This window comes from Hyaena hyaena, unplaced genomic scaffold (genome assembly GCF_003009895.1).
Source record: "Hyaena hyaena isolate Hyena2069 unplaced genomic scaffold, ASM300989v1 scaffold_682, whole genome shotgun sequence".
In the NCBI taxonomy this organism is placed as follows: Eukaryota; Metazoa; Chordata; class Mammalia; order Carnivora; family Hyaenidae; genus Hyaena; species Hyaena hyaena.
The window spans coordinates 523106-536949 of NW_024081315.1; the positions used below are offsets into that span (position 1 = coordinate 523106).

General features: G+C 40.1%; 1 protein-coding gene across 2 annotated transcripts in view; it reads left to right on the top strand.

The window, feature by feature from the left end:
• Positions 1-13844, top strand: part of CCDC25 (coiled-coil domain containing 25) — a 41204-nt gene that overhangs the window by 14265 nt on the left and 13095 nt on the right. The window contains exons 4-7 of one of the 2 annotated variants that reach the window (XM_039217362.1): positions 2561-2612; positions 7655-7730; positions 11410-11513; positions 11736-11938. In XM_039217362.1, the coding sequence (XP_039073293.1) occupies positions 2561-2612; positions 7655-7730; positions 11410-11513; positions 11736-11938 (435 nt within the window). The remainder of the gene's footprint in view (positions 1-2560; positions 2613-7654; positions 7731-11409; positions 11514-11735; positions 11939-13844) is intronic. The other variant, XM_039217363.1, reaches the window with a different exon arrangement.

Consider the following 13844-nt stretch of genomic DNA (forward strand, 5'->3'; position numbering starts at 1 on the left):
ATGATGTGAGGTAGAATAGCCAGCCCTAAATTTCAAAACTGTTGTGTCGATCCTGGACAGGTTCCTGGGCATGCTAAGAATGATTCAGTTGATCGACATTCCAGGGTACGTTTTCAACCTGGTTCACTTTGAGGTAAACTTTAGTTAGAACTTTACCTGCGTAGATACCAGCATCTGAGTTCATACCAGAAAACCTTCTGAGGCACCTTTAAGGAAAGGATTTTCCCAGGACTAAATGAGAATGGAACTGAATTTACCTTTAAACAAAAGAAAATAGAAATAGTGTGTGTTTACTGCCTCCAAACTCCCTAATGAATAGTATTTCCAGGGACCCCACTTTCAGGAGTTCGGTGGCCCCACTTCTGAGGCTCTGCATCCGTGTCCCGAGGTCATTGATGCTCATTTACTGAGCTTTTCAGTCTCTGCATTCAGTAAAGAAAATAGTGATTAAGTAAGGAGAGGATGATGACAAGGACCAGGAGGAACTAGGGAACTACTGGGCATAATTTAAACTTTTCAGAGTAAACATTTTGGGAGGTTTGGAAAGGTTTTTTTTTGTTTGTTTGTTTTTTTAAGGAATCTTGCTCAAGATTGTTTATAGAGCTGGCTTTTTTTGATATACAGTGCAGCCAAAGCCCCATACTTCCACACATTCCCCCTGCCTTTGTAGAGATAAGCCACCCAGCCTGGAGTTGCTCTGTGCAGCAGCACTGATATTCCCAAGGGTATTTTAGGCTTTTGATGACTTATGTATGACTCCACCGGATAGACATGGAATTATTTGTGTATTTCTTTCAACGAAATTCCGTATCAGACCTCCAAGAAAAATCCGAATACAATCCATTTACTATGGGTATGTAGGAAAGAGTTGTTACAAGTAGAGAATAAGCTTAAAACAAGTCAGAATGGGGCAAGTTACTTCTCAACTGAACTAACTTCCTAAGATCCTGAAAGAGAATAATAAGATATATAATTTCTATCTTTGCAAAAACACATTTTTTCAGTGGAAAAGGCCAAGCTGAAGACAATAATCAGTAGGAATCTCTTATATGGAAATATAAAACTTAAATGGGAAAAATAAGTCAGTGTCCACCTCTGGCTACCAGTAATGGATAATAATAAAACCTAGAGTCATCACAAACTGCCAAAAATGTGTAGTATTTTTCTGTATCCAAATGAGTAGCAAAATGCTTAACTTCCTTAGGAGGACATTAGGAACATCATAATTTTAATGTTTGTATAGAATCACTCTGTCCACGTCTTACAGTAGGTGTGTGACCATTTTTACTCCTAAAAACACATTAATACTAAGGAAATGTCTAGAGAAATATATAGTGGGGTATAGTGGTGCCTCCTTATGGTTTTACTGAACACTCTTTAGTCTAGAAATGTGAGGAATTAAGGAAGAGATGACTAATGTTATCAGAATCCCAAAGTGACCGTCATGTGTTACTGTTGTTTGGTGCTACAATTCTGGGGACATCTCTGGAAGTTGGAAAGAGAAACTCAACTTTATCTGGTGAATATCTCCAAATGTTAGACTCCGTGTAAAAGGAATTAAGTTTAGAAAGATTTCATTCCATTGGTGGATGATAGAGCCTTAACGGAAGGTAAATTTAGGACATTGGAATTTTTTTAGGATTGTATCATAAAGGGCAATCCCCGTGCTTTCCCAGAAGACACATTAGTGCCATTGTTAGATATAAGGCAGGATGAATTGTTGGTCTGACCCATTTTATGACTCTTCCAACTCTGTGCTTCTCTTTGATTTTGAAACTTAGGATGCCCCAAACCAATCCTCTCATCTTTTTCCCAAACTGGTGCCTTCTCCACCTGTAAAGTATTTTTCTCTATAGTCCTGCCAATCTCCCAGGCTTGCAACACCATGGATCTTGATGATTTCTTTCATTCCTTTCTCTCCTCACCTGAGATTCCTTTCCCTGTGTTTTCTCTAAGTCCTGTGCTTTAGTCAGGGACCATCTAAATCTCAGTTCATCAATGAAGTTTTTGATCACTGATAGTTCTTTCTCACTTGAAAAAAATCACCTTGGGGCTCCTGGGTGGCTCAGTCAGTTAAGCGTCTGACTTCAGCTCAGGTCATGATCTCACAGTTCGTGGGTTTGAGCCCCACATCGGGTTCTATGCTGACAGCTAGCTCAGACCCTGGAGACTGTTTCAGATTCTGTGTCTCCCTCTCTCTCTCTGACCCTCCCCTGCTCATGCGTCTCCGTCTCTCTTAGAAATAAAGAAAACACTTAAAAATTTTTTGAAAAAAAGAAAGGAAAAAAATCACCCTTTCCAAGGTATTTCCATTTATTGTCTCTAGTACTCAGCTTGGCACTTATTCTCATGCAGCTGTGGAACTTGCTGTGTTTACCTTACCTCTCCCAGTTGATAGTGAGCCCTCTGGAGGCAGTGATCATGTTTTTACTCCCCATGGTGCTTCGCATGTGGTAAGCACTGAGTTAATACTTTTTGGATTGGAATGCTTTAAACGCAAGGGGCCCGAGGAGATGGTTGTCTTGCACCTTTTGCTAAAAGTGGTTTTCATTCTTTGTAGGTTTCATGTGGACAAACTCTCTTCGGCTCATGTGTACCTTCGATTACATAAGGTAACTGGATTTAAACGTGGACTCATGACTTAGCATGATTAAGAGTGATTATCATCCTCTCTTGTCCTTTCCTTTTTTTTTTTTTTGCAGTTAAATTGCTTAAAGTAATAAATATGTGCAAAAGATTAAAAAAAAAAATTAGCAAACAAAGAGATGCCCTACCCCTGACCCAGAAAATCACTAAGGGAAATTCTAGTGACTTTGATACTTGAAAGGGGATGTAGCATATGTACCCGAGCTAGAACAACTGACATAATTATCCTGCAACTAGAGATATGTCGTTTGTCACCTCCGCTTTCTCTCCCTTTCATTTCAGTTGACAGTTCTGGACCTTATATTCTCCAGTGGAGATCATGTGTGGTTCCTTTGCTCACACTCATGTGATTCTCCTGCCTCATCAAGGACAGATGTTCCCAGTTATCACGGGCTTCTTTGGGACAGTTAAAACAGCATTATAATAGTAAAGGAAAAAGATGCGGCACCTGAGTGGCTCAGTTAGTTAAGCGTCTGACTTTGGCTCAGGTCATGATCTCACAGTTCGTGGGTTCAAGCCCCGTGTCAGGCTTTGTGCTGACAGCTACCTCAGAGCCTGGAGCCTGTCTTTGGATTCTGTATCTCTCTCTCTCTCTGACCCTCCCCTGCTCACTCTGTCTCTCTCTGATTCTCAAAAATAAATAAATAAAATTTTTAAAAAAGTAAAGTAAAAAGATGCAGTGTTTCATAGTAAGATAAGACCACTATTTTTCTAATGCCTTAATGTTCATATATTTTATACAGTTGAATCGTAGGGTGTATGTACTTGTTATGTGTATTGCTTTTTTTTTTTTTTAATGTCCTATTTTGGAATGCTTTTAGATTTACAGAGAAGTTGCAGAGCTAGTACAGAGTTCCCATATACCCCATGCCTGGCTTTCCCCATTGTTAGTATCTTACATGAGCATGGCAGATTGGTCAGAACCAAGAAACCAACATTGGTATGTCACTGTTCACTAAGCTTTCACCAGTTTTTCCGTTAATGTCCTCTTTCTGTTCCAGGATACAGTGTAGTGTCCCACATTGTGTTTAGTTGTCACGTCTGCCTAGTCTCTGGACCATGACGGTTCATGCTCCAAAAGTGTGAGATTTTCCCTATTTTCCATGACCATGGCAATTAGAGAAGTACTGGTCAGGTTTTTTTACAGAAGGCCACTCAATTTGAGTTTATCTGATGTTTTTCTCATGACTGGAGTTAACGGGTTTTGGAGGAAGAAAAGCAGAGGTGGAGTGCCCTCTTCATCACATCATGTCAGGGGCATGTGCATTAATAAAGTTTATCACTAATGCTGCTAACCTTCACCTCCTGGCCAGGCCGGTGTTTACCAGGTTTTCTCCCCTCTCCCACTCTAGTATTTGGAGGCAGGTCACCAAGTCCAAACCATACTCAAAAGGGGATGGAGTGGAATTAAGCTTCACTTTTTGGAGTGGGGAATATCTACATAAACTTATAAGGAAGATTCTACCTCTTCTCCCCTACATATTTAATACAGTAGTTTATTTGTATCAGTATAGACTCGTACATTTATTTTATATTTTGGGTTATAATCTAGTTTTGTGTTATTTGGTTGCTGAAATTGTCCCAGCTTTGGTTGGAGCTCTTTCAGCTGGCTCCTATGTTCCTTTGATATGCTCCCATCCTTTTCTTTTTTGAGCACTTTCTTTCTGGCATTCTAAGATGCTATGGGCTCATCTTGTATTTTCCATGCCCCAGTCCTAGAATCAGACCTTTCTCCAAGGAACCCTGATTCCTTTTATTGGGGAATGGTATTTAGAAGCCAAGATCTGGACTTGGTGTGCTCACTGCTCCTCGAGTGTCATTGCTTCTAGGCCCTCTCAGCAGAAAGAGCTAGGAAGTACATGTATGTATACTAATCCCTGATAGTAATTCATGTGATTGATTATTTCTCTGTCTCTCCATCTGTATCTATGTTAAGTCTGAGCTCAAACTGATGGCTGTGATGAATCTGTTATTCTAGAGGCCATTCTAGTCTTTTCTCTTTGCTTCTCTATTACTTCCTTCTCGTAGTGAGACCTGGTTACCGCCGTCTATCACGTACTTGTTTTTTGACTCCACTATATGTGTAAGTGGTTTCAGATTTGTTAAGCTATGTTCACATAGGAAACAACTTTATCAAGTAAAGCATGCTGTTTACATGCAATTCTTTTGTTTTTTTGCCTTGTAATTTCCAGCTGAAATGCTGTTTTCCAAAGTTATTTTTGTAAGCTTTTTTTTTTCACGCCATGGCTTTCAGTGATGTTATGCCATGCACTCAGATGTTTTATCTCCATATATATTCCATCCTGTTGATTGTATTATTACAACAAATTTTTAATTCCCCTAGTTGATTGTATTACTCTTTAACATGACAGTTTGTAAACTTTTTCATGTTACTGTACTATTTTCATATTTATTGTTTTGACTGGCTGCCTTGAGTTGATATGCCACAATTACTTGGCTCCCCCATCTGAAAGCTCCCCTGTCAGGATATAAGTTGTTTCATGTTTTCCACATCATGAATCCCCAACAAGTTTTGTTTTGGTTTGGTTTTTTTTTTTTTATGAACCACTTTGTTTTTCTTTTGAATTAGATTTTTTACAATAATTCTCAGAAGTGGAATCACTGAGTCAAAAGATAGATCAGATTGCCCTCTCAAAGTATTATGCTAGCTTAAAATGCTACCTGATATATACAGGTTTTCCAAACCTTCCTGGGATTGTATAACTTAAAAAAATAGCAACCTTTTGACAATAATTCAATAAATACAAGATGCTATTTCATTGGGGTTATAATAGTCACTTCCTAATTTATTAGCAAGGGTAAATATTGTGCCCCATCTTTATTTATACTGTTGATATCTTTGAGAACTGCCTTGTAAAAGAGAAGAGGAAGATTGTGAGCTCTGTGCTGGAATAAAACTCTGGATTCTCTTTGGCAACTTCTTGCCATTTTGGAGCTATTTTAAGTTTAAAGAAAATACAGTATGGTGTTACCAGCTTTCCTTTTGGTTTAGATTAAATTTTTTTCCTTTAGGCTCTGTGTGTCAGAAAATGGGAAGAATAGTGGCAGTCCCAAGTTGACATTACCACCAGTTTCTCCTTGTTTGAAAAGAAGTTTAATTTCATTTTCTTTTGGAAGCACATAATGTGCTCAGTAAAAATAAATGCTCTTTAGGGATTGTTTACCTGGTTGATCTGTGGTAAACGGCATAGCCTTTTATACATAGTAGACACCAAGTACGTGTTGGAGATGGAGTAAGACTAAAGTGGTTCAGGATCCAGAGACTGCTGGATTTGAATCCTGGCTGTGCTGCTTACTGGCTATGTAACTTTGAGCAAGTTACCTAGCTGGGCCCATTTCATCTGTAAAAGGGAGCTGACGGTTCCTATCTTACTAGGCTGTTGTGAGGAGTGAGTGAGCATGACTGAAGCAGTTAGGATAATGCCTGCCACATGCAAAGCATCGTAGGTGTTAATTTTGTTGTTGAATTCAACCTAGACCTTGAAGGTCATAGATATTCAGCAGCATTCATTCCTAGGCTTCTTTGATTTTTGAAAACCCACAGAAAAGCCTCATCTCATTAATATGGCTGGCACAAAGTCCACAGTTATAATTCTGACGTTGATGTATTAAGGGCATCTCAGACTCTCCACAGGCATAATGCTAAGCTGAGTGATTTTTTTTTTTTAAGTCTGCTCATATTATATTAGAAGTAGCAAAACAGGAAGATGACATCGTTTCAGGAATAGTGACAGACACAGGTAGTAAGAAGGGATATCAGGATGTAGCCTGACCTCAAAGACCAAGAAAGTACGTTTCCACAAGAATTTCACAAGCACCGTACTCTGGGGTCAGTTGCTACAACATGGCTTTAGTCCTGGGCTTATCTCTCACCTCTGTCCTGTCATTTACTGGATTTAGGGGACCTTGGCCCGGTTACTTAACCTTACTAAGCTTCATTTTCTTCATTGCTAAAGTGAAGGTATCATTATTTCATATGGCTATTTACTTAGTGCCTGGCACATGGTGGGATTTTGTTTGTTTGTTTGTTTAGTACAGGGTCAGTCTGCTTCTGTGTATTTTGGAAGCCCCTGAAGACATCCTATTATAGTCTGGTGTAATGGTTGATATTCTTAATAACGACATTGTGTTATCAAGATGTGAAATTCAGAATCCTCTATTTAAGCGGTCAGAGAACTGCACAGTGGTAATGGCAAACTTAAATCACTTATTTTTTGTCCAAATTCTGTATTTGAGAGATACCCATTTTTAAACAAAAACTAATTTAGAAGCATAATGGTATAAATTAATCTTCAGTATTTAGGTAGGAAGAACATTTTGTTCCCATACAGAAGTGCTTTAATCCCGTGCCTAGTTGGAGCCATACTGAGGTGATTCCCACTTGCTCTTGCCTTGGAAATATTTTTGTTGTTTTGGAATGGCTTTGCTTATTCAGCTTTGACTTTGTTACATTATCTGTACAGAAAATGAGTCAATATTATTTTTCCCTTAGGGTGGATGGTTATATCTAATGCACCAAGAGTTGGGTTTCTAATTAAGGCTGATAGATGACCTACCAGATGTTTGACAGCCAAAACTATGAGATGTCTCTTTGAGAGCAAAGTTGTAGGGACCTCATCAAAGAAGACTTCTTCCAGTTATCAAAAATAGATACCATTTCCCTACACAGTTCTAGAAGTAAGATTTAAGAGATGAAAGTAACAAGAAAGAAAGGAAAGTTACTCAGACATAATTATAGCTAATATTGAGGTGGGGGTTTTTCATACCCTTTTTCCCCACTTCTTAAGTATTAATATTTTCTGTATTACTTGTACTTCCTTCTCTCAAACATTCCCATAATAGACTTCATTTTGCAGTGTTCTGAAATACAGTGAAGAGTCTCTGCTTTTAATAAAATTGTGCCTCATAAGGCACTCAAGGCCTATAAGTGCTCCAGTATCGATCAGTGACAAGGCAGTGGACCATATGGTTTATTTTTGTATTTCAGGGGGAGAAAATAGAAGACATCCCAAAGGAAGTCTTGATGGACTGTGCCCATCTTGTGAAGGCCAATAGTATTCAAGGTCAGTTTTCCTAGAGGTGTTTTCAGAATTAACACTGATTTCTGTCTCTGGGGTGGAATACGTTTCAGAGGACATGTCAGGGACTTTGGCTGGAGTCAGAGGAATAATATGTAGTATACCTTTGCCCTGTTTTGTTCTTTAAAGCAGCAGTTCTGCTATCTGTCAGAGGACTGAAAGCCAATCTCCCCACCCCTCTAGAATGTTTGTGGCCCTTTCTCGGCTCTTTCCACCCTGTCTTCCTTACTTTGACTAGAAAGTTGTCTAGACCTGCCTACCCTTGAGGTTATTTGTAGAAAGACTTTCAGAAACGAGGTTAAGTTAATGGCTAAGCAAGAGATGTGTCTCATGGTTTTATTTTTAATGTGTGATGTCTTTATTTCTGTCATCTGTCCTTAGATTCCAGAATTCAAGTCTCTGTATCCCTGTTTCCTACTTTTTCTTTCTATCCTTCTCTTAAATACTTATTTTTCCCTGTGAATTGTGAAGGTATCGAGTCTGTTGATCTTTTTATCTCACAGAGAATCTTGTATAGTTGGTCTGGGTGATCCAGGAGTATTCGTATTTTTATAGTGTTCTCTGGGAGATTATAATGTGCAGAAAGGGTTGAGAACAATCAGTCTAAGTGTTTTAGGTAAGGCCTGTAATTCTGGGCTTGGTGCTTGTTTATTTCTACTGTCAGTAGTAGATTTAATCTGTCAGTAGTCAGTATAGGTCGAGAAGGACAACTTTGGGGGAGGAAATGAGAGTTAAAAAGGGGAGCCAGGAAGGAGATAGTGTTCTGCTAAGAATGATTAAGCTAGTTAGGAGATTGGATTTTGGGGTATAGGACATAGACTTAAGTAGAGTAGAAGTAAGTTTGGTTTGATGTGAGGTTCAAAGGTGATCCAGAGGGTTGGAAAGAAATCAGGTTTGGGTAGAGGATAAGCACAGGGCAGACACATAGCTGAGAGCAGGTACCAGGGGTCGGTGATTATAGGACAGGAGCTGGCCTGTGTACCCCTTCTCTATTACTTAGACTGTGTTTCCTAAATCTAACTTGGGCAACTTTAATAGGTCAGATACCTAGCCAAAGAAAGTAGAAGTCTGGTCTTGTAGAGCCACTGACTTCCAACTCCATAAATCATTAAGTTGTAGTTTTAGGACATTCCATTTTTATGAGTGGAACAGAGTTTCTAAGATTTCCAGTTAAGAGCATCAGTTATTAAAGTAAAAATAACAAAGTTAAAGCAATCATTATCCTGTGTGTGTTGCAACCTCTTTCACATGTTCTTGTCCCCTTTCCATGCCCCTGGCTAGCAGATGTGACTTTATTAAAAGATCACTTTCGACTCTTTATTCTGGACCCAGTCTTTTGCTTTGTAATCTCTTTATAGTCTACCAGTTCTAGAGAAAACAGAAGAGAATACTGCCTCTCTCCACTCTCCTCTTTGGCCTTCCACAGTGAGAGCTGACTTAGCAAAATAAGGAGCAAAGCCCAGGAGCCTTGCTCGTGAGTCCTCAGCAGAGGACACCAAGGGGTGAAGAAGGGGTTCTTCTTCTGTGGGGTTTGCTAAGGACACTCCATTTGCATTGCTGTGCTGTGCTTGACCTCAGAACCAAGGGCTTTGGGTTAATCTTGTTTGTCATCATAGAATCTGGTCAGCCAGTTGATACACTTTAGAATTTTTCACTAGATTAAACTTTCTAAAAGCTTCCACACTCTCTGTAACACACCTCACCTTATCTGTACAGTTAAGTCCAGACTTGTTAAGCTGGAAGTTAAACATCTCTGATCTGACTGCAGGCTCCTTTCCCTTCAGTTATTTCACACTCCAGCCAAAGCACGTATTTGCTGTTTTCCTACGTTATGCCTTTGTTTATGTTGTCTCTTTGCCCTCAGTTTCATCTTCCTTGTCAATCACCCCATGTCTAGCACCAAGCTAAGGTTCAAGGGCCACCCCAGTAGTTGTAGTAATGGTAGTAGAGTTAACGCTGGGTATTAGTTACATGTCTGGCACCATGCTAAGAACATGACAAATTATTTCATTTATCAACCCTACTGAGTTAGACACATTATTTTCATTCTGTAGATGAGAGAGCTGAACTTAAGGGAATTAAGAAACCTGCCCAAGATCTCAGAGCTGTGAAGTGTGGCAGTAGCTGCACTTGAAGTCAGACAGTGTCTTTGAAGTCTTCTGTCTTAACCACTCAACTGCATAAACCTCTTCCATGGAACCTTTCCCTTCTTCCAGTTTGGGTGACCACTGAGTTCTCTCTGAGCTACTTCAGCATTCTGCCTATACCTTTCCAACATCATTGGACAAGTTCTGTTTTTCATTATGGTTATTATGTACTTACCTGCCTTGTAATTTTGGAAGGCAAGACCCATTGTCTGATCCATATTTGGATCTCCCATAGCACCATGCACGTGGAGATTTTTAAAAATCTTAATTCTGAAGAAAAAATTTCAAACTTACAGGAGAGTTCAAGAAAAATAAAACTTTTGTATGCCCTGATCTTATAGCCCATGTCCTAAGAGCAATGTGACTATATTACTGTGATCAAATTTCAGGAAATTTAACATGGATAGAATACTGTTATTTGATACACAGGCCACATGTAAGTTTTTCCAATTGTCTCACTACTGTCCCTTTATAGCATTTTTTTTTCTAGCCCAGGCTCATGTGGTATAGTTCCTCATCAAGTCTCTAGTCTCTTTTTAGCTAAAGAAACTTCTTTGTCTTTCAAGACATTGGCACCTTGAGTGGAGGCCAGTTGTAGACTGTCGTTGTGATTTGGGTTGGTCTGGTGCTTCCACTCGAGCATGAGTGCATGCATTGTCGGGCAGGAATGCTACATGAGTGGAATCTTGGGCGCTATAGTCAGGAGGCACATGGTGCCATTTTGCCCCATTTTTGGTGACATTAATTTTGATCGCTTAAGGACATGTTCACCAGATCTCTGTAGTGCACGCAGTGATTTAATAAAAGGGCCTTAAAGAGTGTTGGAGCACTGATTAAACTGGGATGCTTAGAGTCGCCTGAAAAGCAGTGGCAGAGAGGAAATGTGGGCTGGAGGTGGTAGGGGGCTAGAAGGAGGAATGAATGGGGTACCTGGCACCCCCTTCATCCGGAGCATCTCTGCTTTTCTTACTTTCATACGTTTTCTTTGGTAAACAGAGGTGTCACTACTAAAAGAATTAAAAAAAAAAAAAAAAAACCCTCTATTGAACCAGTTCAGTTTCTTTGTGTTTCAAATGAGATTCCGGGAGCTGTGGGGAGTTTTCCTAAGTGACACAGCTGATTCATGGTGGTGCCAGGATAGAGGGCAAGTCCCTTAAATCCCAGACCTTGGCGTTTTGCTTTATCTTGCTGTTTAGCCTTTATTGGATCAAGGACTCCTCTGAGGAAATCTATTCAATCCTTTTCTCTTTAAAAAAAATGCATATCATAAATTTTGCATTCTATATTAGGGTGTCTCAGCAGTTCCTGCTTTCCTTCCTAATACTTATGCTTGAATTGTGTTGGTCGCCTTTACCATTTGCCGTTTGTGGGTGGGTTTAAAAAAAGTGTTCTGTGGTTTGAATCACTTGATGGCTATTTATGCTAAGCCTTTTTCTCTGTTAGATTTTGGTAATTTGCCAGTGGGAACACATTGCTCAGTGTTCTGCCTGCACGTTGAAGACAGTCTCTCTTGGCAGGCTGCAAGATGAACAACGTTAATGTGGTATATACACCGTGGTCGAACCTAAAGAAAACGGCTGACATGGATGTGGGACAGATAGGCTTTCACAGGCAGAAGGATGTAAGTGTTGTGCACCACCAGAGTGCGCAGAGCAGAGTCCCGGTGTTTTCTGTCTCACACCTTCGTTGTCGAAGGCTCAGCATGATGTATGTTTTCTAAGTCCCTCTCAGCTGTGTTGCTCAGCCCCCAAGACAGCATCTCCTCTGTTGGGGGGGGCGGGGAGCGGAACATAGATTACAGTTCAATTTTGTTCCCTGCTCCGCACCCTCATCTCTCTCAAAGGTGAAAATTGTGACAGTGGAGAAGAAAGTGAATGAGATCCTGAACCGATTAGAAAAGACCAGAATGGAACGGTTCCCAGACCTAGCAGCAGAAAAGGAATGCAGAGACCGAGAAGAGAGGAATGAGAAGAAAGCCCAAATTCAGGAAATGAAAAGGAGAGAGAAGGAAGAGATGAAGAAGAAGCGGGAAATGGATGAACTTAGGTATGTCAGAGCTACAGTATTGGTGTTGACCTTGGAGATTACTCATGCTGATTTTCACCAGGAACCAACCTGGAGGAAGGATATATTGGTGGAGAGAGAGACATACGACAAGCTCAGGGCCTTAAACAGCTTAGAAAAAGGTAGTTATGCTGATGCGCTGGTCAGATGACATGCTGTTATAGGGGCAGGCTATGAGAGCATGTGAAATAAAATAGCTGGATAAAATAACTGGATAGTTAGATAAACTGCCAAAGGTTATTCTTAGAGTTTGGTCTGTAACCATCTTTGAGAGAAGAAAACGTGCTATATTAATGGTTTGACATTAGTTAGTATGGTATTTGAATAAGGTTGTCTTCGCTCTAAAGACCAGTGCCTAAAACCTGTTTTTAAAACCCTTTTTATTAATATTTTGAAAGTTTAAGGTAATTAATATCATGAGGCCTATCCCAAAACATTCCATTTTAAAATGATAAATGGGGCGCAGGGAGGGGGGTGCCTGGCTGGCTCAGTCAGTAGAGCATGTGACTCCATATCTCAGGATTGTGAGTTCAGTCTTCATGTTGGGCATGGAACCTACCTAAAAAAATAAAATCATTTAAAAATAAATAAAATGATAAATCGTAGTTAAAATACAATTTGGGTCCCGAAATATTGACTGTATTAGTTTTCTATGGCTACTGTAACACATTATCACAAGTTTAATGTCTTCAAACGACATAGATTTATTATCTTACAGTTCCAGCCATCCATACATTTGAAGTCCAACGTGGTTCTCACGGGGCTAAATTGAAGGTGTTCGCAGGGCTGTGTTCCTTCGTGGAACTCTAGGGGAGAGTCTGTTTTCTCTTCCAGCTCCTAGAGGCTACCCACATTCCTTGGCTTATGGCCTCATCCTCCATCTTCAAAGCTGGCAATAGGGCGTCTCTTAGACCCACCTTCCAGAGTCGCAGCCACCTCTCTGACCTTCTCTGCTTCTGAGGGCCAGTGTGATGACATTGGACCCACCCAGACAATACATAATCTTTACATGTAAGATCCTTAACTCAACCACATCTGCAAAGTCCCTTTTGCCAGATGAGATGACATATTTGCAGGTTCTGGAGAGTGGGATGTGGACATCTTTGGGCAGGATCATTATTCTGCCCACCACTAGGTGTGTCGTGCTGTACCCGAGGAGGCTTCTAGGTTTTCTTTGTCAAAGAAGGAATTTAATCCTGCAACTTCTACTTACAGAATTTCTAGATTTTCCTACATTTTTCCATAGATATCATTTGTGTAAGTATATCAAAAAGAAAAGGGGGAAAAGGCATTGCTGTGCCTTTGGAAATGGTATAGGATCAAAATGAGCTCTAGTGCCATGTCCTGACTTGGTTTCCCCAGAAAAGGCTGGATCATTAGATTGTTGGTTCAGAATGCAGATGTTAGGATCAAGTACTGGTATTTATTAATTATCTGCATGCATGTGCTCCTGTTCAGGGTTCTGCTAAAACAGCATAAGTGGCCTCATTTAAAATATAACATTCAGGGGCGCCTGGGTGGCTTAGTCGGTTAAGCGTCCGACTTTCGCTTAGGTCATGATCTCGCGGTTCGTGGGTTCGGGCCCCGCGTCGGGCTCTGTGCTGACTGCCAGCTCAGGACCTGGAGCCAGTTTCAGATTCTGTATCTCTCTCTCTCTCTGACCCTCCCCTGCTCACGCTGTCTCTCTCTCTCTCTCTCTCCTAGAAATAAATAAAAATATTAAAAAAAATTAAAAATAAAAAAAAATAAAATAAAATATAACATTCAAATGGAGAACTCCAGAAGTATTATCCTGAGTTATATTCTGCTAACATGAGATAAACAAATGCACAGATTTCTTTTGACCTAAGTTGTGAGTCTGCTTTGTGTTGTGAGTGAAAAAAAAACT